The following is a 23,503-nucleotide window of genomic DNA, read 5'->3' as shown; positions in this document are numbered from 1 at the left end:
TATTGTTGGTGTATTTGATATTAATAGGTTAGAACTTTTAAAGAAATTTATGACTATACCCTATTTTTCTTGGTGTCGAAACTGGGGTTTATGGAGACATTTTTCCTGAAATATCCACTCCACTCACTTTACATATACGTCACAAAATAGGCTCCAACGATTTATATTCTTCCTACTTCTTTGTGTTATGAGCTATTTCATTTTAAGAAAATATGGTTAACATATATCAGATTTGAAAAAAATATAGACGGGTTTCAAAGCGGATATACAAGGTTTGTCGCAAAAAAAAAACAGGACTGTTAAAAAAAAAACAACAAAAAATTAATATTTTTCAAAAGTTATATTTTTTTATTCAAAGTAGTTTCCTTGTGGTTCGATACAGCGTTTAGCCCGGTCAATTAGCATTTCAAATGAGTGTTTAAGGTCATTTTTCGGAATGCTCTTGAGAATATCGGTCGTCGCCTTTTGGATAGCTGAAATGTCCTGAAACCAGTGTCCTTTCATGGGCAAATGAAGTTGTCCAAATAGGTAAAAATCACAGGGTGCCAGATCAGGTGAGTAGGGTGAGTGATTAATGATTAATATAGAGTTTTTTGTCAAAAAATCAGTGACAAGCGTCGACCGATGACGCGGCGCACTATCGTGCAACAGGCGCCAGGACCCTGCCTCATGGTATTGTGGTCAAGCACGACGAATGCGTGACAAAAGACGCTTCATAACAGCAAGGTAAAACACAGCATTAATCGTTTGGCCAGGTGGGACGAACTCTCGGTGTACAATACCCTCGGAATCGTAAAAACAAATCAGCATAGTCTTTATATGCATTTATATACATTTTACGACCGATGACCAAAAGTCACTTTTTGAACTATAACATCGATTATAGTTATCCAATTGTCTTAAAATTTTTATGAAATGTCAACAAGAGATCAAACTTTTTATTTCATATACCCCCCAATAAGTAGCGATATCAGAAACAGTTATATTTAAAAAGTTCTGTTTCTTTTGCGACAGACCTTGTAGATATGATTGGCAATGCTGTACTATCTGAATATGATGTCCATCCCTGTCAGTAATGAAATAATTTAGAAACATGACAAATAACGATAGGTTTAATTATCTAACTAACGACCACTAATTAAATATCACTCTAAAGGTTATAAAATTTATACTCTTTGGTTTTCGAAAACAGTTGTTTTTAAATGTAAAAATTATCTATGAATTTACATAATTACCTACGCAAACAAGGAGAAGTTGTTCATGCAAATAATAATAACAATAACGGTTGCAATATGTAGGTCTGGAGGTTTCTTTTTGAAATATGATCTCCTCAGAGGTTTCACACTTCTCGGCACTCGGAAAACACGAATTATTTGAAAAACTTTTTATAAATATTTTACGATTTAGAATGAAATTTAAAGAACTCAAGTTCGAACTCTTGTTTAAAATGACTAAAAAGCAGGTTTTGAATGTCGTTAGTATATTAAAATTTTACAAAAAATAAGTCAAACATCAATAAAAGTATCGAAACAGAGCTTAAAGCTTACAGTACCCATGAACGATATGTGTGAAATCTCTTGCACAAAAAAAATAAACCGGAATACAGTTTAATCTTATCCCTTATACCTATTATGAGAAACTTTAAATGGCTATATGATATGTCTTAACAAAATAAATAATAAGAAGAAAAATCGTTAACTTTGGTTGTACCGACCCGACAATACCCTTAACAAATAATGAAGTTCATATATAAAAACTTAAATTTGATCGTAAAAGTTTGTATGGCAGCAATATGCTATCCGAACTAAAAAATGTTGTCGAATATTGTAACATTGCCTTGGACAATAATCCACACTAAATTCCTTTTCATTTATATGGCAGCTCTATGCTATATTGATCCGATATGGGCAGTTCTGACAATTGAGCAGATATTTTGAGAAAAAATTACATCTACAAAATTTCAGAGCGGTATCTCAAAATCTAAACGACCTATTCGGATATTAATGTATGTACATATAGACAGCCATGGCTAAAACAGCTCGGCTTTTATAAGGTCTCCGACGTTTGCTTCTGGGAATTACAAACTTCAAATTTAATATACCCTATTATTTTATTATTAATTTCTTTATATACATATGTATAGTACATATGTACATATGTATAAGTATATTGTGAAAGTTTTATTAAACGAATGCTCTTTTAAATGAAAACATCTTCATTACCATTTAGATTGGTAAGTTCCAACATTGTTTGAAATCTATTAAGCGGACAGAAAGACCAGTGCCTGTTTTTTTATCTAATATTATCAATTTGTAAATATGGTTTCTATTTTTCGTTCAAAAAAGAAACGACGGCATACCTTAAAGATAACTTTTATATTTTTTCACAGTTATAATAGGTTCTCTATTAACTGGGCAGATTATTTTTTCCAATGAAATTTATTTGTATTAACATATTCAAAATTAAACCTCAAGTACAATTTGTTGGATTCTTATACCGACAAAAATGTTTTCGCCTTTTTTCGTAAGTAAAATTTTCACTATATTGAATAGTTTATTATATGAATAATAGTATAAAATGTAAACCACAGCAATGCGTGGGCGGATCCACTAGTATGTATGTAGTGTATTCAAATTTTTGTATATTGTGTGCATGGAATATGTATGAGCAGAACTCATCAAATTGAATGATTATTAAGTGGTCAAATTTGTTTATAATAAGCATTTTCAGACTTACTTGTATAGCGCTCAATTTACCCTTCAATTCCAGTGATTTAGGACCTGGTATTGTTTGCGTTTTAACAGCTGGGGCTGCAGGTTCCGCCAGGGTAGCATAATTTCTAGGATATGCAAAACCTGCGAAAACGAGGATACAATAAATATGGTGTGAATGCAAAATAGGGCAATCATTTTACTATACATATATGTATAGTACTCATACATACATATACATATGTACATATGCATTTCATCGATTTTGACAAAACACTTTTTACGCGAGGGTTTTTCAAATATTTAAAATCACTTTATCATATGTTTATATCACTGACTAGCCTGTTGGAATTAACGACATAATTATTTACCTCTAACAACAATGCAGTGCCTTGACATTGCCGATGCTTTCAGGAAACTCATATTTATTAATTAAATGAATACTTCAAATGCGAAAAAAAAAATTAAATTAATGCTGATTTTGTTGTGTCAATAACTGTGTTGTGTGACCGTTGCTACCGTTGCGCACTTTAAGAATCAACGTTAAAAAGTACTATGAAAGAGCAGCATCCAAGGCGAATGTTATCGTCGTCGGCCCGTACTGGATTGTGCGCACAATTTCGTTTTACGGAAATCTTACGCTCCCTAAAAGTGCTTATTATTAGGGGAACGCGAGTAAATGTTAACGGTATACGTACAGAAACACATACTGAACTCTACATACACACATTCATATATGCATGGGGTGGGGACATTTATTCAATAACAATAAAATGCGACAGCGGCGATACCGCCATCATTACACTACGAGCATTCCCACCTAAACGAACAACTTGTTTGTTATTTGTAAATTTACTATCGCAACGAGAATACACAAATTTAGAAATGAGTATCCAAGCGCTAGTGTATATACATACATATATATATACATACAAACATATCTACATTCAAACATAAACCACAGGGAAGTTTTTGGATGAAGTGCTGAGAACGACACATGTCGCGCTCCAAATGAGAAAGTGATAAGAAAACAAAAAGATGTTATCATATGCATAATAAACATTAACTATAAATTTTATTCTTAACAAACATACATATATGTATGTACATACTTATGTATGTATGTACATTTGTTTGTTAGAGAGCAGAAAGTTTATTGATACTTCTTATAGCAGGAATAGCGAAAAACGCTACTCCCTTCCTTCCTTTTCCTTCCTTAGCGAGCAAAATGTCTTAAAAGTTGAGCCCGTGGTAAAAACGCAGAAATCAGTCAGTCGTCTTTGTTTGTTTTCATTTGAACAATGTTGCCATTGCTCAACACGCATATATAGTTTTGTACACATCTATGTTTTCAAATACAATTTTTTTAAATATAAAAAATCAAAACTGAAAACAAACTATTAAAAAAAGTTTATATATTTATAAATAATAGCATTCGACTCTGATTTTGAGTTATTTTAAGAAAATTTCAAACATATTGAAGACAACTTTTATAATTACTACAGAATATAGAGATTGACCACCCTGCGTTGTGAGAGAGCAATCAGCTGACACTTTTCTACGACAAAAATCCAAATGCCGTGGATTCCCACGGCATCCTACGGCAAAGAGAGAAGGGAGTAGCGTTTTTCGCTGTTCACTTACATTACGCGTAAGTTCAGTTCAGTTCGTTTCAGCTGACACGGGCCACGATTCTACGTTTTGGCTGTTTCTGCTATTAATTCAAATTTAAATATTTAAACTTTGTCTATAGCTTTCACTATGAGTTTAAGAGTCAAGGACGTAGCCAGGATCTGAAATAGGGGGGGGCAACTATTAATTTAAAATTTTTTATTATTTTTTTTTAACTTACAAATTTTTATGCAAGTAGTAGACGTCTAGGATTTTCTGAAAATTTATTGATGATTTTTTCTTCAATAAGCTGTTGATGTTCTTTCACAAATGTGCGATGCACGCTCATCAGACATAATGCAGATAGTCTCTCTTCTCCCATCGTGCTCCGAAGCCAAGTTTTAACTCTTTTTAGCGTACTAAATGAACGCTCCACCGTTGCTGTAGTGGATGGTAATGCACATATTATTTTGAGAGCTTTTCGAATTGAAGGGGAAAATTCATCTGCCTGTTTGATCAATTCAACAACTTCAATTTCTCTTAATTCCATTTCTGATAAATTTTTATTTTTCCATAAATTGTACCAAAGTTTCAATTCATTGCTGACATCTAAATGGTAATGCTTTTCGAATAGTTTCGAGTTTTCAAAAACGGCTTCAATTGAACTTTTGAGCATATACAATGGATGCAACCGAGATAGTGCAAATGCTGGAGTTAAGCTGTTAAGGAGTCAAGATAGAGCGTCGCCAGTACTCATCTTCGTTGTTTGATGGAGGATTGCTTCTATGTTTTTGTTTTACAGCTAAACGCGGTAAAGATAGTTCTATATCTAGCACAGGTGCAACTCTTCGCGCTTGTGCAAGGAGTTCATTCGTTACTTGCTCTGCATTGCTACGATCGTTTTCAATTACCTCAATAATTTTTCAATCTGTAGCGGGGGGAAGGGGGCAGCTGCCCACCCCTGCACTTACCTGGCTACGTCCTTGTTAAGAGTAAGATAATAAGTTCTGAGGTACTATCCTGATAAACAGTTATGGAACTACAATGAAGTTCGAACTTTTTACTAAGCAAACTAATTATATACATAGCTAAAAATTCATATTTTTCTAGGTTAAATACTTTATTAGAAGTTATATTCGAATTTGAAGTTGACCCGCCAAATAGTTTCGGATATACATATGTACATATGCGCGTTTTTGTAAGAATTTGTTTAACTTGAAGTAATCGTCTTTCAACACTTATTTTATTTTATTCTCGAATCGTGTTTTCAGAATCGGTGATCGACCTGACATATTCATACGATCTCTTTAGATATATGTACTTGTCAGGTAATGATCGAAATAATAAAAAATTCAATAACAATTTCGATTATTTAAGCCACGCTGAAGTTTTTTTTTAAAGCTCCCTATTTTATCAAAAATCAAAATTTTTACTACTTTTTTGGTATTTTAATTTAAGATAATGTTAAGCAGAAAGTATTCTTCCTTTTTACGAAGGTTTTTCTGAAGATCGGCTAGGGTATTAAGGGATCCCATATTTTTCCAAATGAATATCCGATTATTTAAGTACATTGATTCCGTAAATGTGCATTATTTTTTTTTTTTTTTTTTTATAAAATTAAATACCTTTTAAAAAATCACAAAAAACCAGTCTTTGCGGAGAATAATTCCAAATTATCACATTAAATGCATATATGTACATACGTATTTGTCTTGGGGGTCGTCCTTAAAGTTAACTCCGCCTTTTTGTTCTGTACAAAGTTTTCTAAAAGAAACACCCTGGCTTTTAAAACAGAGTTTTTTCGTAATAAATTATTATTCCATGTTAGGATGTACTACTAGCTTACTGGCTGGCATACCTAAATAAAAGCATTTAGCGGCGCGTTTTTTACCACTCACCGTTAACACCGTGGCGGCATCTCTAAATAAAACGGCAACTTTACGTTAAATCCTCAAAGAACATTTACAGCTGCACTGGTTGACAGATCACGCTAATTTTTGGCATCATAATTAAGGACAGTTGTAACAAGCTAGGAAAAAATATTTACTTGTCTTCCATGTAAGCGGGAGATGAGAGAGGGAAATGAAGTATTCCCGATACTCACTTGAGTATGAATGTAGAAATTTATGTATTCAAGAGGGTGGGTTAGAGAACGAATTATTTTTCGGCTAGTACAAGCTCGCTTCACACTACTAGAAAGGGTATCTCGTTTTATTTTTAGGAGCTTAAAAGCTGTACAAAAAAAATCTCATACGATTTTTTCGTAAACCTAACCGTTTACGGCCCGTACTGGATTGTGCGCACAATTTCGTTTTACGGAAATTTTACGCTCCCTAAAATTACTTATTATTAGGGGAACGCGAGTAAATGTTAACGGTATACGTACAGAAACACATACTGAACTCTACATACACACTTTCACATATGCATGGGATGGGGACATGTATTCAATAACAATAAAGTGCGACAGCGGCGATACCGCCATCATTGCACTACGAGCATTCCCACCTAAACGAACAACTTGTTTGTTATTTGTAAATTTACTATCGCAACGAGAATACACAAATTTAGAAATGAGTATCCAAGCACTAGTGTATATATATACGTACAAACATATCTACATTCAAACATAAACCACAGGGAAGTTTTTGGATGAAATGCTGAGAACGACACATGTCGCTCTCCAAATGAGAAAGTGAGAAGAAAACAAAAAAATGTTATCATATGCATAATAAACAGTAACTATAAATTTTATTCTTAACAAACATACATATATGCATATGTGCATATGTATGTATGTATATTTGTTTGTTAGAGAGCAGAATGTTTATGGATACTTCTTAATTCAAATTTAAATATTTAAACTTTGTCTATAGCTTTCACTATGAGTTTAAGAGTAAGATAATAAGTTCTGAGGTACTATCCTGATAAACAGTTATGGAACTACAATGAAGTTCGAAGACTCGAACTTTTTCTAAGCTAACTAATTATATATGTATGTACATAGCTAAAAATGCATACTTTTCTAGATTAAATACTTTATTAGAAGTTTTATTCGAATTTGAAGTTGACCCGCCAAATAGTTTCGGATATACATACATAAGTATGTATGTATGTACATATGCGCGTTTTTGTAAGATTTTTTTTAACTTGAAGTAATCGCCTCTCAACACTTATTTTATTTTATTCTCGAATCGTGTTTTCAGAATCGGTGATCGAGCTGACATATTCATATGACTTTTTTAGATATACTTGTCAGGTAATGATCGAAATAATAACAAGTAAGGAAGGGCTAAGTTCGGGTGTCACCGAACATTTTATACTCTCGCATGATAAAGTGATAATCGAAATTTCATTATCCGTCATGAGTCGAAAAAACACACCTGGCAAAAAAACATAAATGCACGGCTGGATTTTGTTAAAGAACATTTAGAAAAGGACGTTAAATTTTGGAAAAAGTTTCTGTGGAGTGATGAAACTAAGGTGAACGGCGGAGGTAGCGTAATGGTCTGGAGAGCGTTTTCCTGGTACGGTGTTGAACCATTAGTAAGGGCAGATGGTAGAATGGACCAATTTGCATATCTAAACATTCTCAAAAATACCATAGAACCCTTCGATTCGGAATCGATGCCAGTGAATTGGATTTTTATGCAAGGCAATGATCGAAAGCACGCAGCTGAAAGTGTGAAGAACTCACTCACTGAAGAAAGTATTGACGTCCCGAGGTGGCCAGCCCAAAGTCCCGATGCAAACTGTGCATGACTGTATATATACCATATTTTTTCCTGTAACTAAAAGGCGGAACACCACCGATACAATTAGGAGTTATTTTTGGAGAGATTTTCATAAAGGTGTCTGAGAACGTATTTTTCATAGTACTACCCTAATATATGAACATGCATCCATATGAATTTATGCAAAGATGAATTTTATTGCCTCTACAATTTATTTTACGCTCCGTCTCGACAGGATAAAATCTATGTCTTACTAATTGTCAAATCTATTGCTATTGCCATTGCCAAGTTTTTATGTGGGCATTTGTTATCATAACATAATCATTTGCGCAAAGGCGTAGGATAGGTAGGTTCGAGCTGATGTAGCGCATGCTTTGAGCTCTTCAAAAATTTATTTTATCATATTGCGAAATGCCGTCGGGTAGGTAGCTGATGTAGCGCATGTTTTGAGCTCTTGAACTGTTTAAATCTTTTATGAGGAAAATAAAAAAAGGATAAAGATCCATTACAAACGTATTTTCTGGGACAAATAAAATAATAAGAAAAGGGTAAAGATCTTTTGTTCACAAATGTATTTCTTGGGAAAAATAAGATAATAAGAAAAGGACGAAGATCCCTTTTTTACAAATGTATTTCTGAGAAAATAAGAACTCATATTTTTGGACTACTATATAATAATTCTGGCATAAATTTTATATACCAATTAAATTAATAAATTTAAATTGAGAAATGATTATTTATGCTTGTATAAGTTTATTAAATTTAAGACTTCGCTCATTCCATAATTTTTCTGTAAATTAACAATATTAAACTAAATATTAATTTTTTGAAAAAATGTTATTTTGAACATGTACTTTATTTTTATAACATAACACAATCGTCTTAATATTCGATCTTCTAAATTTCATATTACCGAAATGAAAATGCCGTCGGCATATGTGTAAATGGGATATGTTGTCTCTTCGAAATTTTCATAGAAATGAAAACTGCGCTGTCAAACTGCTGAAGTGACAGCTTATTGCTTACAATATATGGTAAACTAATTAGTTTGCCATATATTGTAAGAAATAAGCAATATGGAGTCTCCACAGGCAATAGGCAGGGAAAACCAGTTAGTAAGACATAGATTTTATCCTGTCGAGACGGCCCGTTACAATATATGAATGTACATACATACGTCAGAACTGGTTCTCACACGTTAGTAACGTGCGCACAAAGAAAGTAAATTCATTAACAAGAGAAGTAATGTAGTTCTTGTCTTATCTCTACTAGTGAAAGCATGATTAGCTAATAAATACATATGTATGTACATATGTATATTGATGCAGACTTCAAAATAAAACATGAACACTAAAATATATACATATATATACATATGTATGTATACATTTATGAACAGACCAATAGCATACTTATAAAATTCTTTTTGAAACCGTGTTTTTGGGACATTTTTATGACACAATTTTTTATATTTCTTTTTTGAAAACTTGTTTTAGATATGATAAAAAATACTAAAAAATACTAAATTCAATAAACTTATTTCCCTTTGAAAAATTGTATGCCCACCCTTCGCCGATTTCAGTTGCACTTCCGGAATTCTGTAAAAAAAGGAAACTTTTATATGAAATAATGTAAAACAAATTACTATATCACTCATTACCATGTTAATAATTTTTTGTATGTCCCCGATTTTTCAAGATGATTCCACTCCATACCACGAAAATGCATCCCATACCATGACATTACCTCCATCATACTTTACAATTTTTTTTTGTATCTTGGGATGACGATAACAAACGTTTTACCATCGGTCCAATTCGATTTACTTTTGTTTCACCGCTCCATTATTCTCTTTTCCAAAAATTTCCATCACCACGAGTCTTAGCGAAAGCAATCCGCACATTTATATTTTTGTTTTTAGAAGTGTTTTTTCGGTGATGCGTCGTAGAGGTGAGGCGTCTTCTGACAAACCCGCTGGACATATTTAAGCCAAATGCTTCATTAAGTTCGGCCATAATGGCGCAGGAGGCTAAAATGAATCAACTTTGCACTTTCTCACAATTATTCTATCAACTTTGGAAGTGGTTTTACGTTAGGAGCCTTCCGGATTTTACTTTTTGTTTTTGTCTTTCAATCCGAATTGACTGATGTATTAGCATTTTATACCATTTTTTACGAACATTTCTATGTTTCCACGATTTGAGAAGGATTATTCCCGTCTCCAAAGAGTTCGTTTTTCTGTAGTAGAGCGTATTCCTCTTCTCATTTTTGATTAGTTAATTGAAGCATGTTCGCGAATAACGTTGTAAGCAGGGATAATGGGATGCCCAACTTATTCCAGTGTGAGAGCGCCTCAAAATAAGCGTTTTTTATAACATTTTCCATTATGGCCAGATCGAACAAAATAAGAATTTTTGGGCATTTTAAATTAAAATACCCAACATTTATTACGATTACAAATTATTATATATTGGACTTTTAATATATGGCGAAACTACTTAATTCCTTTTTTATGACTTTATGATATATTAAAACAACTGACTTTCGATCTTTCAATACTTAATAAGGTGAATTAAGCCTGTTAGTTCTCAATTAATAAATGTTTTTAATCAATTGTAATAGAAAATTAATTCTATTATGCATCAAATTAAAAAATGTTTCATGAAATATATTTAAATTTCGCATTTCTTTTGATTTTCATTGTTTTAAATTTTTATTAGCGATCTTGAACGGCGGCAACAAATTCCTCCGTTCACATATATTTGTGGTATAATTTCAATCTGGCCGTTCCAGTCATTCCAATTGCAAAACGTCAACACCTACCCAATCCAGTCAACTGTCAAAGTTCGGTAGGTGAGCGGCTCTCACATTTCCAGTGACAGGAGAGTTGGGGATCTCTTTATCTCTGGTTGTAAGCGACAATTTTTTCAAAACCGATTTTTTTGCAGATTACTGTTATAATGGCTCTCTTTTATCAATCCAAATCAAAAAGGCATATTATTGCACCTGTTCGTATTCAAATCGCATTTTAATAAAAGCACTCAGTGGAATAACGTTTCACGTGACTTATTTATTTTGTGTGTACAATGGCAAAAACTGAGTGTTCTCGTGTGCTTGATAAGTGTGTTAAAGGCTCCAAAAGGAAAATAAATTTTGAAAATTGGAAAGATTTCAATAATAAAAAGCTAAGAAATAGTGGGCAATCTTATATTAATAGAAAAAAAAACAAGTTATACCGGCAAAAAATGTCCCAAAGCAGGTATAGTGGAAAACGTTTTAAGTACATAATTTTTATTTCATATACATTTTGAACTATTTTGTAATAGATTTTTGATTGCCATTGTAATTTCCATTGTGCAAAACTTGATAATGAACAAATGAAGAACCTTTTTGATAACTTTTATAGCAAAAATTAAGAGGAGCAATGTTTATTTCTATCCTCACTTCTTGAATTGAGCGAGCCTAAAAGAAGAAGAGTTGAAGAGGGGAGTTCTATACGAAATACAACAGTAATGTTTTGTCACACATTTCAGGTAAATATTTTCTTGTTGTTGTTTTTCGTTGATTTTTACTTTACTTTTTATTTTAAAATATGAAGACAACGCAGCGCAGAGTTCAAATTTTGGTTGATAAAGTAAAATATGAGAAAAACATTGATGATCAGCGAGGAAAACATGAAAATCATCCCCACAAAATCATAGAACAGGAAAAACTGAACGTTGATGAACATATATGTACATAGTAAGCTTTCCCAGCCAAGAAAGTCACTATGGTCGTTCAACATCTCGAAAAATTGTCTTAACCCAATTTAAATATTAAAACAATGTACGAGTTATACAAAGTTAAATATCCGGATACCCAAATTTCGTACAACACATATAAGCACATTTTTCATACAGAACACAAACTACGATTTGGTTTCCCAAGAAGTGATACTTGCAAGGTTTGTGACAAGTATTTTATTGATATGATTGCCGCTGAAAATACGGAACGATTTGAAAATATTCAAAAATTGGCGACAGCTCATCACGAGCAAGCAGATAAAGCATATGCGCAACTTCGAGATGATTCCAACGCTGGCAAAAATTCACAAAATACCGTAGTCATATGTGTCGATATGTAGCAAGTGATTTTCACACTGAATCTCACACATTCTGATGTATTTTATCAGCGACAGTATTCCAATTATAATTTTGCTGTCCATAATATCTCAGAAAATACGGTCAATATGTACACATGGCACGAAACGATTGCTAAAAGAGGAGCTGCTGAAATAGCTTCATGTATTTGGAAACACATTACATCAAAATTCAGTATTCTGGAAACTGATCAAATTAGAAAATTAATTATATGGTCCGACAGATGCGTTGGACAAAATAACAACTGGACTATGATTGCTTTGTGCCACAGCCTTCTGATCAAATACTTTTCTGAAGTGAATCAAAAATTTCTTACTTCATGGCACAGCTTTCTGCCATGCGACCGGGATTTTGCACTTATCGAAAAAAAGAAAAAAGCAGCTCAACTTTATACACAGGCAGATGTGTGTCATATGATTCGTTTTGCAAGGCCTTCGAATCCATTGCAGATTCATCAAATGGCTCTATATGAATTTAAAAACTTCGAGATGCTAGTCAAAAATTTATATAGAAATCCTTTGTGCAAAATAACTGCTGCAAAGTGGATACAAATTTCTTGATACGATCCAAACACACTTAAAATGCGTAAGTAGCATAATATAACAGAAACATGGACTTCTTATAATTTGCGCTCAAAAAATAAACAGAAATTATACGAATTATACTTTGCCAATGCTCAGGAATGATCCAATAAAAGTAAGTGATGAAAAGAAGTAGGACCTTCTGGCAATGGCGTCGTATTTACCAGAAAACTGTGCACAGTTTTATAAACAGTTGCCATGAAAGATAAACCAATACATATATTGATACTCTATACTATTTACTACATATCCGTTGTGAATTACATTTTGCGGAAATATCGTTTAAATTTATATGAAATAAAAGATTTTTCGTTTTGTTTATAACCTTCTTTGTTTGTTTGTATTACTGAAATACAATTTTTTTGGTTTTGAAACCTTTACTTTCGAAATACGTTGACGGAAAAACGTTTCAAACGCCATCCTACTATATGTTATGCATAGTGGAATAACGTGTTAACATGCATTTAATTTTGGATATAAAACGTTTTTCCATTTAAAGAGTTTAATTTCGTTTTTTTTTATTAGTTTAACTATTTTATTAATTTTTTATTTCAATTTATTCATTCTAAATAGACAGATTACTATTGAAAAAATAAAAAAAAATCCAAAATAGATAAAACTTTAAGCTTTAAACGTTTATTTCATTTCCTGAACATTTCTAAATCTGTCGCTTACAACGTTATTCGCGAACATGCTTCAATTGTACAATTAAAACTCCACTCTGAAATCAATAACATTTTTGTTCAACTTTCGATTTTCAAACGTTTCAAATAAGAAATGATCAATAACACCGGCCGACAAATGAAAATTGTTTGAACGTTGTTAGTATTTGAGCCACAAATATCACCAATTTTTACTATTTTAAAGACGAAAACACCTACATACATATTTGCCCCATCACATCAGATTTTTTTAAAAGAAGGAAAAAACATTTTTTTTTCAAAATGTAAAGAAAAAATCAATAATCGTATTACAAAAACATAGCGTAGTAAAATTTTTTCAGGACTAATTAAATTTTTTTGTATAACGTTTTTTGTTCCTACTTTGAGATTTTTTCTAGGATTCCATTGTTTTTGTACGTAGTTCTTGTCTCGGGCTCTACTGTCCCAATCGTACAAGAAGCATGGAAATTTTGTACGAGTATATCCTGACTGCTGGCCTAATATCATATGTAGTTAAAATTTTTAGATCCCCACAAAGCTGCCAACCGTGTTTCCTATGTTTCTAAATTTTCATAAGTCTCCAATCTCCAGAATTATATTTTACTCCTAACTTTTCAATAAGATCGGGAATATTCTTACAATAAAGTAATGATTCTTCCTGACTAAAAAAGGTACAAATTCTGCTTCACGTTTTCTATACCATGCAAAATACATACATATGTATTTGGAGCTAACAGATGTTTTGCATGAAGTATAGATCCAAGAAGTTAAGCAGATTCTTTAGAAAGATTTAAATCTCTAATTAAATCATTTAATTCACCTTGAGTAAATTTCTGTGGTTGATTTAAAATTGGTTCATAAACTTCCGTCGAGTCTTGACGCTGTAAATTTTGTACTGATGATGTTGAACTAAGATCAGATTATGAGCTTGGAAGGAGCACTGGCATATCTGGACCATGTGGAATCGGCCGTGTAACTGAAGATATACATATTTGTGTAGACAATTTTATTTTTATTTTTAGCATTAAAACCTTTCACATCTGTACAGCAAAAATAACAATCATCGATATGATTTGTCTGCTCTCTCCATATCTTAGGTCTACCGAAAGGTAGAGATTGTCTTTTTTTTAAACCTGATGTGATACGATAAAATGAGATATAATTTCGTGATCTGCATTACCAAATTAGTGAAAAAAAAAATAAGAACTTGAACAAGGAAAATGATGTTGGCCGGTGTAATAGTCAAGTATGCTATTTCTCAGAGCAGCTGCAAAATGCAACTTATCAAAAAAACAACAATATACTGTCACAAAAGTAGTATTAAGTTGTATTTGTATTACTATATGCATCCCTGATTATGAACAATAGCTGTAGGTATATGGAATAGCATTTGTCTTGTTGTAGACATCTGGCGCCACGGCTGTCTGCTTGTCGAAACAATAGACATCTGGCGCCGCACTGTCTGCTTGTCTAGTTAAACAATTGCTGAGTCTGGCGCCGCGACTGTCTGCTTGCGTCTGGCGCCGTATAGCCGTATGTTCTGGTAATTTCCAGACGCAATATTCTAGAAGGACACGTCGGCATCAGCGAGAAGTGCGTGGCTATATAAGCCGTGGCAGCGCCAACGTAAAATCAGTGCTAAGAGTAAACTGCTATAGTGCAGACGAGTTGTGAAATAAAGAGTTGTTGAATTAAATTAAACAGTGTTGATTTTATTTGTCAATCCAGAGATACGAACCTAACAAAGTAAACTAGCAAGAGTAAATTCGTAACAATACTAACCGTGCGATTCTGTAACGTGAGACAGTCTCAAGTCTCTAATAGCGGGATTCTGTAACCAGCCTCTAGTCTCTATTTGAGACATTTTGAGGCAAAGTCTCAATTTGAGACTAGTTACTATTCACTAAACAGTCTCTAGCGTTAGTCTTAAAATACTGAGGCCTGGTAGTTAGCAGGTCACAAAACTAAAAAGAGCTCTTGTCTGCCATTTTGCATCTACTGAATAGAGATAATCATAGATATTAATCGATTGTCGTTTCTTTATATTTTGTAAGCAACTCAAACACGAAAAGATGAAAAATAAATCAATTTTACATAAATTTCGTAAATATTATGAAACAAAGTCAACATATATTTTTATTTTTATTGATAATTATGTTTTTTGACTATGTTATAGAAAATTTAATATTTGTTATCGACATATTTATTTACATTCAAGTGTAAAAACATCTCTGAATGATGAAATGTAATAGATTTTGTGACTGTCACTTACAGAATAGCAAAATCGTCTCAAGTCTCAAAAATTGTCTCTAACTTAAAATCTCAAATTTATAGACTTGAGACTGTCTCAAGTTACAGAATCGCACGGTAAATTTGAAATTTTAAGTTAGAGACAATTTTTGAGACTTGAGACGATTTTGCTATTCAGTAAGTGACAGTCACAAAATATAAGCCATTTAAAAATATTACAAAACAGCCAAATGTATCGATTTGAATTGACCTTGTTCGACCTTTATTCTAAACCAATTTCCTGGAAGCAAAAAATTTATTATTTAGGATACAAAACTACAGACAATTCAATATGAGCCCTTTCCTTTAACATAAACGAGTTATTTGTAGAACGAAGAACTCCAACAAGGTTTGGTTCTGATTGGCATAGCTAGATTATGGCAAATAGCGCTTATTGCATACTGCTAATAGCCCTGACAGACGACAGCGCTAATATGCATTAGCGGGCTTAATATACATTTATTTGCGCATTTGACCCATGTTAATGCAAGTTTGTAATGCACAAGAATTTCGTGCATTTGGTTGAATTTACCAAATTTGAGTAGGCAACACTGCTCAAAAATGGCCGATTTTTGCTATTTTTTGACAGATGTCGGACTGTTGCTATCCATTTTTCCAATATTCTTAACTTTTTTGCACACTTTTGCCATAGTATATATACTGAGCTTTTGCCTCCTTTGCGTTAACAGCATCACAGGTAAGCAGTTTTATATTACTAATTAAATTATGTGCAAGTATATTAACAAAAACAAATTTGAATATTTTTAGATGGCAGGAAATAAACAACGTACAATTTGATATCCATTTTTCCAATATTCTTAACTTTTTCCCACACATTTTCTGTATTACAATCAATTATTGCTTTTAATTTCACTCTATTATCTTTTGACGTAGTTAATAAATAAATTTTTTCTTTAAATTTATATTGATTTTCAAAAATACCAAAATTTATATTAATAATTTTCCTTTATTTCACTTTTTTTAATAAATAAACAAATTTCAATATGAGCTGTCTAAATGCACAAGTCTGCCGTTTGTCACCATAAAATTTCAATGCGCATTAGCGTTGCTTAATGCGTATTAGTTTTGCACGTCTGTCAGGGCTATTACACAGCTGACAGTGAGTCTAGCTAATTTCAACTTATTTGTAAATATATTTACAAAAAATTACTTGTCTATTTTGAACTAATTTTACGGAAGAAGCAGCATTGACGTGTTAATTGGATTTATATCACATACTTCGGGATGGTATTTGGGATAGCTTTTTTTTGTTAAATAATACATAAAATGTGGACTCCAGCTCAGGAAGCAAATTGGGAAGAACTTAAATATGTTATCTCGAATGGTGATGGTGTTGACTGCAGAGAGGCATTGATAAAAATTAAAGATGCGGTTATTGGTAGCAACAAACAGAAAGGTGCACTCATCTCGCATGACTTGGTGCCTATCATACTCAACACTTGCATCGACCAAGTTCAAAGCCCAGATCGAAAAATGGATGCGCTGGTCATATTAGGTAAAGTGAAACTGTTGCCAAATTAATTTGCGAAAATTCGGTAAATTTTTGTGTGCGTTTATTTGTATGGACGTGTTTAGTAATTTGGCAAACTATAGACTTAAAGCCGCAGCGGTGTAATTTGGATAATATTAAAAATATATACTATATATCTTTACTAAAATTCTTAATTTCTTAAAATCTAGAAAATTGAAATGTTTGTTTCCGCACAATTTGTTAATAAATTGTTTATTTATGAAAATGTTTAGTATAGTAGGTGTACTGTAGCATATAGCTTCCATACAAACTGAACGATCGGAATCAAGCGCTTGTATGGAAAACTTTTTCATTGGACGAAATATATTAAAGGAAGTTTGCATAGAAAATTGTGTAGGCATTGGTGCAATCTCCAAAGAAATTGTTCAAATCGGATAACTATAGAAAAAATTGTCATACAAACTGAACGACGAGAATCAAATGCTTATATGATAAACTTTTTCTTTTGACGAAATATCTTAAAAAAATTTGGTATAGATAATTGTTGTTGTTGTGGCAGAAGACATTACAATTTCGAGAATTAATGCTCAGTTGGCAGTCTTTGGCTGGATAAAATCGGGATCCGTTCCGGTTGCTTAGACCGACATTCGTGGGAACGGTCATTGTATAAGGCATTATCACAATTTCAAAAAAATTGCTTGGACATCTATAGCATAAGCTGCATAAAAACTAAATAATCAAATTCAGGTTCTTGTAAGGAATCTTTTTAATTTGTGAAAGGTATTGTAGCTTCGGTGCAACCGAATTTACTGATTTTTTTTTTTATTTACCAAGAACCTAATAAATGACTAATATATGTACTATATATCGGGGTTTTACAACTTCTGAATTTCAACTGAATTTCATGATTGGGAATACAAAGTAATGACATGATTGAGTGGAATTTTTGAAGAATTTATAACACATATTGAATTTTTGGATCGTATTTGCTTTTTTTTTTGCAGGTTCATTGGCGAAAGGATCGGAGGAACAAGTTGAGTGTCTGGTGAAACAATATAATATCGTACCATATTTGTTAAAAGAAATTATGTCAAAGGATAATAGTAAAAAATGCGTTGAAACGTGTCTCAGCACATTGCGGTCAATATTTGGGCATACATGCGCTCCCAAGGAAAACTTTCTTGCCAACACGGATGTTTTAAAACATTTTTTGCGTAAGTGCAATCTTTAAATATATATACTAGTTATATGTATATTTCTATTGATAAATGTACTTTTAGGTCTCGCTTCTGCGGGGAGCTCATTGAAAACACAAATATGCATAACCAGCATACTTGTGTCGGTGTGTCAGACAAATGAGGATCAACTGCGACTTCTGCATGCGGGCACATTGCAAATATTATCTCGTATGATTTGCTTTGACAACGAAGATATACAAATACCGGCGCTGCGTTGTTTATCCTGCATGTGCTATTCAAACCGATCGGTCGCAGACAATATTTGTGTTATAAGGTTGTTATCATAATTAGTGCCGTAGAGAGAAAACTGAGGCCGGGGGATGTTTGTAGTGAATTGTTGAAGAAAAGAATTGCAAAACATTTTTGCAGAGGCCCGGTGCTCTGAGAACTGTAGGCCCGGGAGTAATTATCCCCCAACTCCCCCTTCTCTCTCTTTCACTGATCATAATCACTCATAAATGGCTGTAATATAATATTAAAACTTTTGACATTGTGTAATATTCTTCTATATGACAGTTTTCAAGGCAGATCTCTGCCAGACATACTCAATTCTCTAACTTCGAGACTGTTTCCTGCTGAAATACAGTTAATCGCGGCCAGATGCTTAACCTATATTTACAGGTCGGGTACTCTGCCCTCTACGGATAATAGAATATCGCAAAAAGCACTTCCCACCTTAGCACGTTTATGTGCCGAAAGTTTTGATCATTCAATTATAACGTCTGCTTCAGAAACGCTAGCCTATCTTATAGAGGTGCGTGCAAAATTAATTAGATGCATATATACCGGATAAAAATAACGTTATTTTTTTAGATTGATTCGGAACTGCAACGAACCGCAGCGATTACGAATCATTTGCTGAAGTCACTATCCGATTTATTGCAAAGTCAAGACCCTGGAGTCAAACAAGCGGCGCTCTGTTGTTTTGCGTCTTTAGGTGCGAATGATGAAGCGATAAGAAAGCGTTTAATGGACACATACGGTCTGATAAATGCTATATTAAATGGCTTAAAAGATTCAAACTCACGGGTGCGTTGCATATTTTTTCTGTTTATAGTTTATAATCAGTTTTTCTATATTTTGTATTCCTTTTTGTAAAAGGTAAAATTGTCTGCAATTAGATGTCTGCACTCGCTGTCCAGATCTGTGCAACAGTTACGCACCACATTTCAAGTAAATAACTCTATTTCGTATATCAATATTATAAATGTAAAAAGTAAATATTTACAGGACTACACAATTTGGGAACCTCTAATGGGTATATTTACAACAGAAACTTCTATTGAATTTTTGGTTGCTGTTACTTCAACCATTTGTAATCTACTTTTGGAATTTTCGCCATCCAAGGAACCTATAATTAACGCCGGCATTATTGAGAGATTGTGCCAATATACTATGCATGCAGATCCCTCCCTAAGATTAAATAGCATATGGGCTTTAATGAATATGTCATTTCAGTCCGAAATGTATGTGAAAACTGATATTATTAATATGCTTGGTACCAAACGCATATTGGAATTGGTGAACGATAGCGATACCAGGATTGTGATGAAAACATTAGGGCTGTTACGAAATTTACTGAGTAAAACTCATCATATTGAAATAATAATGAGAGCGTATTCATGTGAAGTGCTCGAAGCTATTAATAAGTTACTAGAATCCGATCATTCGTCGGAAGTTAAAGAACAAGCGTTCTGTATTATTGGCAATATTTCTGCTGAAGATGAAGATGGTGATTACATTATAATGAATAATAAAATCATGGCTCACTTGGCTGTATTTCTGGTACATTATTTCCATAAATTCATAAAAGAGTTATATTGTTAATTATATATCTCTTTTAGTTCCACCATGATAGAAAACTTCAAGCGGGCGCACTTTTTGCTATCTATAATCTCGTTCACCGGAAGGATTCATGGTCAATGGAAAAGTATTCTCGACTAAGTGAATCGAATATTATTAAGAATGTTAATGAATTAAATAAGAAAACTATTCGGAACAAAGCACAATGTGAAGACTACATAAGCCGAACTTTAAAGCAAATTGTTATACAATGTAAACATTTCTACCCGGAGATTTTGCAGTAATTATTAAAAAAATATATATACACAAAATAATGTACATATGATTAATACTACTATTATTACAATAGTTTTATGTTTTCAAACAGTTTTCTTGTTGAAATACATATACTGTAGCATTTTAAACGTAAGTTGTTTTGATAATTAAAATCGTAAAAGTATGAAAAATTTACATTATGGTATTTAATACTGTTCTGCAATCATGTCAAATAAACCTCTACCGGAAGTCAAAATTATTAATTTTTTATTCGTTTGCTATTTGTTGCAACTTTATTTGCAAATATTGTTGAAGGGAGATTCAAAGTAAAACCTAAAAAAAAACGTTAGCTTCGGTTACACCGTAACTAAAACACCCTTTAAAAATACAAAATATTCCATAACATAACTTGATTTTGATCGGACAGTTTGAATGGCAACTATATGCTCTATTTGTCTAATCTAAAAAAAATTATTCGGAGATTATAGTGTTGACACAGGTAATATTCGAAAAGATATTTTATCAAATTAAATAGTTTTTTTTCATATAAGGACATGTATTTGATCTTCTGTTTGTACGGTATGATATCTCAAAAACTGAGGGACTGGTACACGTACATATATATAGTCAAACGGACTAATCATCTCAGCTAATTGTGCTGTATGTACATATACAGTGGACCAATTAAGTTTACATACACCTAGTTCTATTAAACTACGACACGTTTATTTGTTATAAAATTAATAAATTTTGTGGTTTTTTTCTATCCATTTCAAAAGATGTATATTTAACACTAAATTTAGCATATCAAAATATATATTTTTTTTACACAAATAAAAACAAAATAATGCTAAAGTTTAAAATGCGCCTAATTCATATCAAAAAAGTTTACGTACACCAATGACTATTTATATAAATCAGAAGTAATTGCAATAGTTTTAGCGGTTTTTGGCCTACAATTTTTTGCTATTAATGTCCTTAGACATCCATGTATGCTCCCCACTCAACACTCAATGTATTGCCAACGGTAGAGCATTGTGGGATAATGTTATGGTTTGTGGGTGTATGGTGTAAGCATCTGTATCTGAATATTGTAGTGTGTGCTTAAATCGGCTGTTAATAGCGGACACTTCTATTTACAACAGCACAGCAACCCAAAACACCCGTCTTATCTTGTAATTGCAGTGCTGTTATGGAATTAAAAATAACTCCATCCCGCAATCTCCATACATTAATCCTATTCAAAATATCTGGAACTTTTTGGAAAATCGTAATCGAAAACATCGAATTTCTTCAAATAAAGCCAAAAACCTGGATCATCAACTTAGTGGGTCAAAATATCCGGAAATAATACTAGAAATTGAGTGGGGAGCATACATCGATGTCTAGGGACAATAATAGCAATAAAATGTAGGCAAAAAAAAAAAACAATTGATATGCTAAATTTAATGTTAAAATCTTTTGAAATGGATAGAAAAAAATCACAAAATTTAGTCACTTTATAACAAATAAACGTGTCGTAATTTAATAGAACTACGTGCATGTAAACTTTATTGGTTCACTGTATATATTATATGTATATATGTATGTATGTATGTATATAAGTTATGGGTTTACTTGTCGAAAGTAAAAATTATCTTCTTTTACTGGTCTTACGACCTTTATTGTTCAACCGCTCGCTTAACTCTAAACTTAACAAATTTTATAATTCTTATGGTAACTTAATGCGCTTGCAGTTCTGCTGACGTCGGTTCCCACGTTCCGCTGGATTTCCAGAGAATCACGCCACACTGCGCTAGACGTATCGTCAGCACTTTTGCGAGTAGAACGGATGCACGTGTCTTTTGGTTGCTTTAAATGTTATTGTTACTAACTCCTCCCTTCTTAAAATCAATTGTCCTCAATTGATCAAAAATATGGTGAGTTGTCAAAATTGAAGTATGTTATGGGGTTTGCTGTTTTTGGTACTATTTCTGGTACTGCTGGGTCCTTACCCTTGGACGATGTTTCTGATGTAAAGCTTGTTTGCAGGATTATCTTCTTTCTCCTATGGCAGAAGAATATTATTGAAAAAGCTGCTAGTGTGAGAATGGCCATGATTGCCACAGAAGTTTGAGTGGTATTCGTATTATTCTGAAGGCAATCCAAACGTTTTATGTTGTCTATGAATAACTCGTGGATTGATTCCAATGACAAAAGATTTATTCTTTCCTTTTCCGCTGGAGCAAATTGTGTTCTGACTGGTAACGCCCCGGTTAAAAGCGTTTCGCCATTGTAAAAAGAATCGTTATTTATTTTTATGGTAAGATTGCTGAATTTTACGACGAATGTGCCTGCAACAGACATTTCTTCCAGGCTATTATTTACGGTACCATTAAAGTTGTTTAGTAGAATTAGTCCAGGTTGAAGTATTTCTATTGGTTTAACATGATTTGCGTTGCTATATTGGCAAGTTGGATTTTGTTTACTATTTAGAAGTTTTGTTATACAGGCAATTTGGTCTTTATTACAAATAGATATAGAATTTATTGTCCTACACTCGCTATTTATTCCAAGTATATTATTTTCTTTCTTAATAATATTATTCTTAATAAATATATATTCAAAATTATAATTATTATAATTTAGTTATAATCGTATTATTTCTCTAGTTATAATCGTATTATTTCTCTTAACAGGGCTGAAGCCCCCCCTGAAATAAGGAAATTTTTTAAATAAATCGCAAATAAAAAAGATTTATCACTGACTGAATCTTTTGAAACTCTTATACACAACTCAGCTCAAACCTATAACAGTCGTACGCAACTACACTAGACAGTGACTGAAAACTTATCAAAAGTCATACTTAAGCGTTGTACAGATCTCCATCTTGATATGGCGAAGTTGGTTGGCCAGGGATATGACGGAGCAGCAAACATATCAGGGCATTTAAGTGGAGTGCAAACCACGATAAGACAACTGTATCCAAAAGCACGATATGTTCATTGC

The 23,503-nt window shown here is 32.8% G+C and overlaps 2 protein-coding genes and 1 long non-coding RNA gene across 3 annotated transcripts in view; 2 read left to right on the top strand and 1 right to left on the bottom strand.

The window, feature by feature from the left end:
- The window catches only part of LOC105230343 (4-aminobutyrate aminotransferase, mitochondrial), a 38,178-nt gene extending 34,827 nt beyond the window's left edge, over window positions 1-3,351 (bottom strand). The window contains exons 1-2 of the mRNA XM_049458109.1: window positions 3,083-3,351; window positions 2,737-2,855 (exon numbers count right to left, since the gene is read on the bottom strand). Of these exons, the coding sequence (XP_049314066.1) occupies window positions 2,737-2,855; window positions 3,083-3,134 (171 nt within the window). The 5' untranslated portion in view covers window positions 3,135-3,351. The remainder of the gene's footprint in view (window positions 1-2,736; window positions 2,856-3,082) is intronic.
- A 6,913-nt stretch (window positions 3,352-10,264) lies between these two features.
- On the top strand, window positions 10,265-12,156 carry LOC125778818 (uncharacterized). The gene is made up of 3 exons (XR_007422956.1): window positions 10,265-11,315; window positions 11,383-11,589; window positions 11,655-12,156. It is a non-coding gene; the product is annotated as an uncharacterized LOC125778818 (long non-coding RNA).
- A 4,767-nt stretch (window positions 12,157-16,923) lies between these two features.
- On the top strand, window positions 16,924-20,771 carry LOC105230303 (armadillo repeat-containing protein 8). Its single transcript, XM_011211006.4, has 8 exons — window positions 16,924-17,243; window positions 18,224-18,433; window positions 18,500-18,731; window positions 18,974-19,211; window positions 19,271-19,486; window positions 19,559-19,630; window positions 19,688-20,242; window positions 20,302-20,771. Exons 1-8 carry the CDS (start codon window positions 17,015-17,017, stop codon window positions 20,542-20,544), a joined length of 1,995 nt encoding a protein of 664 aa, XP_011209308.1. The 5' UTR covers window positions 16,924-17,014; the 3' UTR covers window positions 20,545-20,771.
- Window positions 20,772-23,503: the final 2,732 nt, after the last annotated feature.

The sequence above is a fragment of the Bactrocera dorsalis genome, chromosome 5 (genome assembly GCF_023373825.1).
Source record: "Bactrocera dorsalis isolate Fly_Bdor chromosome 5, ASM2337382v1, whole genome shotgun sequence".
Classification (NCBI taxonomy): domain Eukaryota; kingdom Metazoa; phylum Arthropoda; class Insecta; order Diptera; family Tephritidae; genus Bactrocera; species Bactrocera dorsalis.
This window is presented reverse-complemented; position numbering and strand designations above follow the sequence as displayed.

Excerpts from the sequence above, each read along its gene's own strand:
- LOC105230303 (XM_011211006.4), top strand. The coding sequence starts at position 17,015 with ATGTGGACTCCAGCTCAGGAAGCAAATTGGGAAGAACTTAAATATGTT. Across the intron at positions 19,212-19,270 it reads CGCTAGCCTATCTTATAGAG|ATTGATTCGGAACTGCAACG; the intron begins GTGCGTGCAAAA and ends TTATTTTTTTAG. Across the intron at positions 19,487-19,558 it reads TAAAAGATTCAAACTCACGG|GTAAAATTGTCTGCAATTAG; the intron begins GTGCGTTGCATA and ends TTTTTGTAAAAG.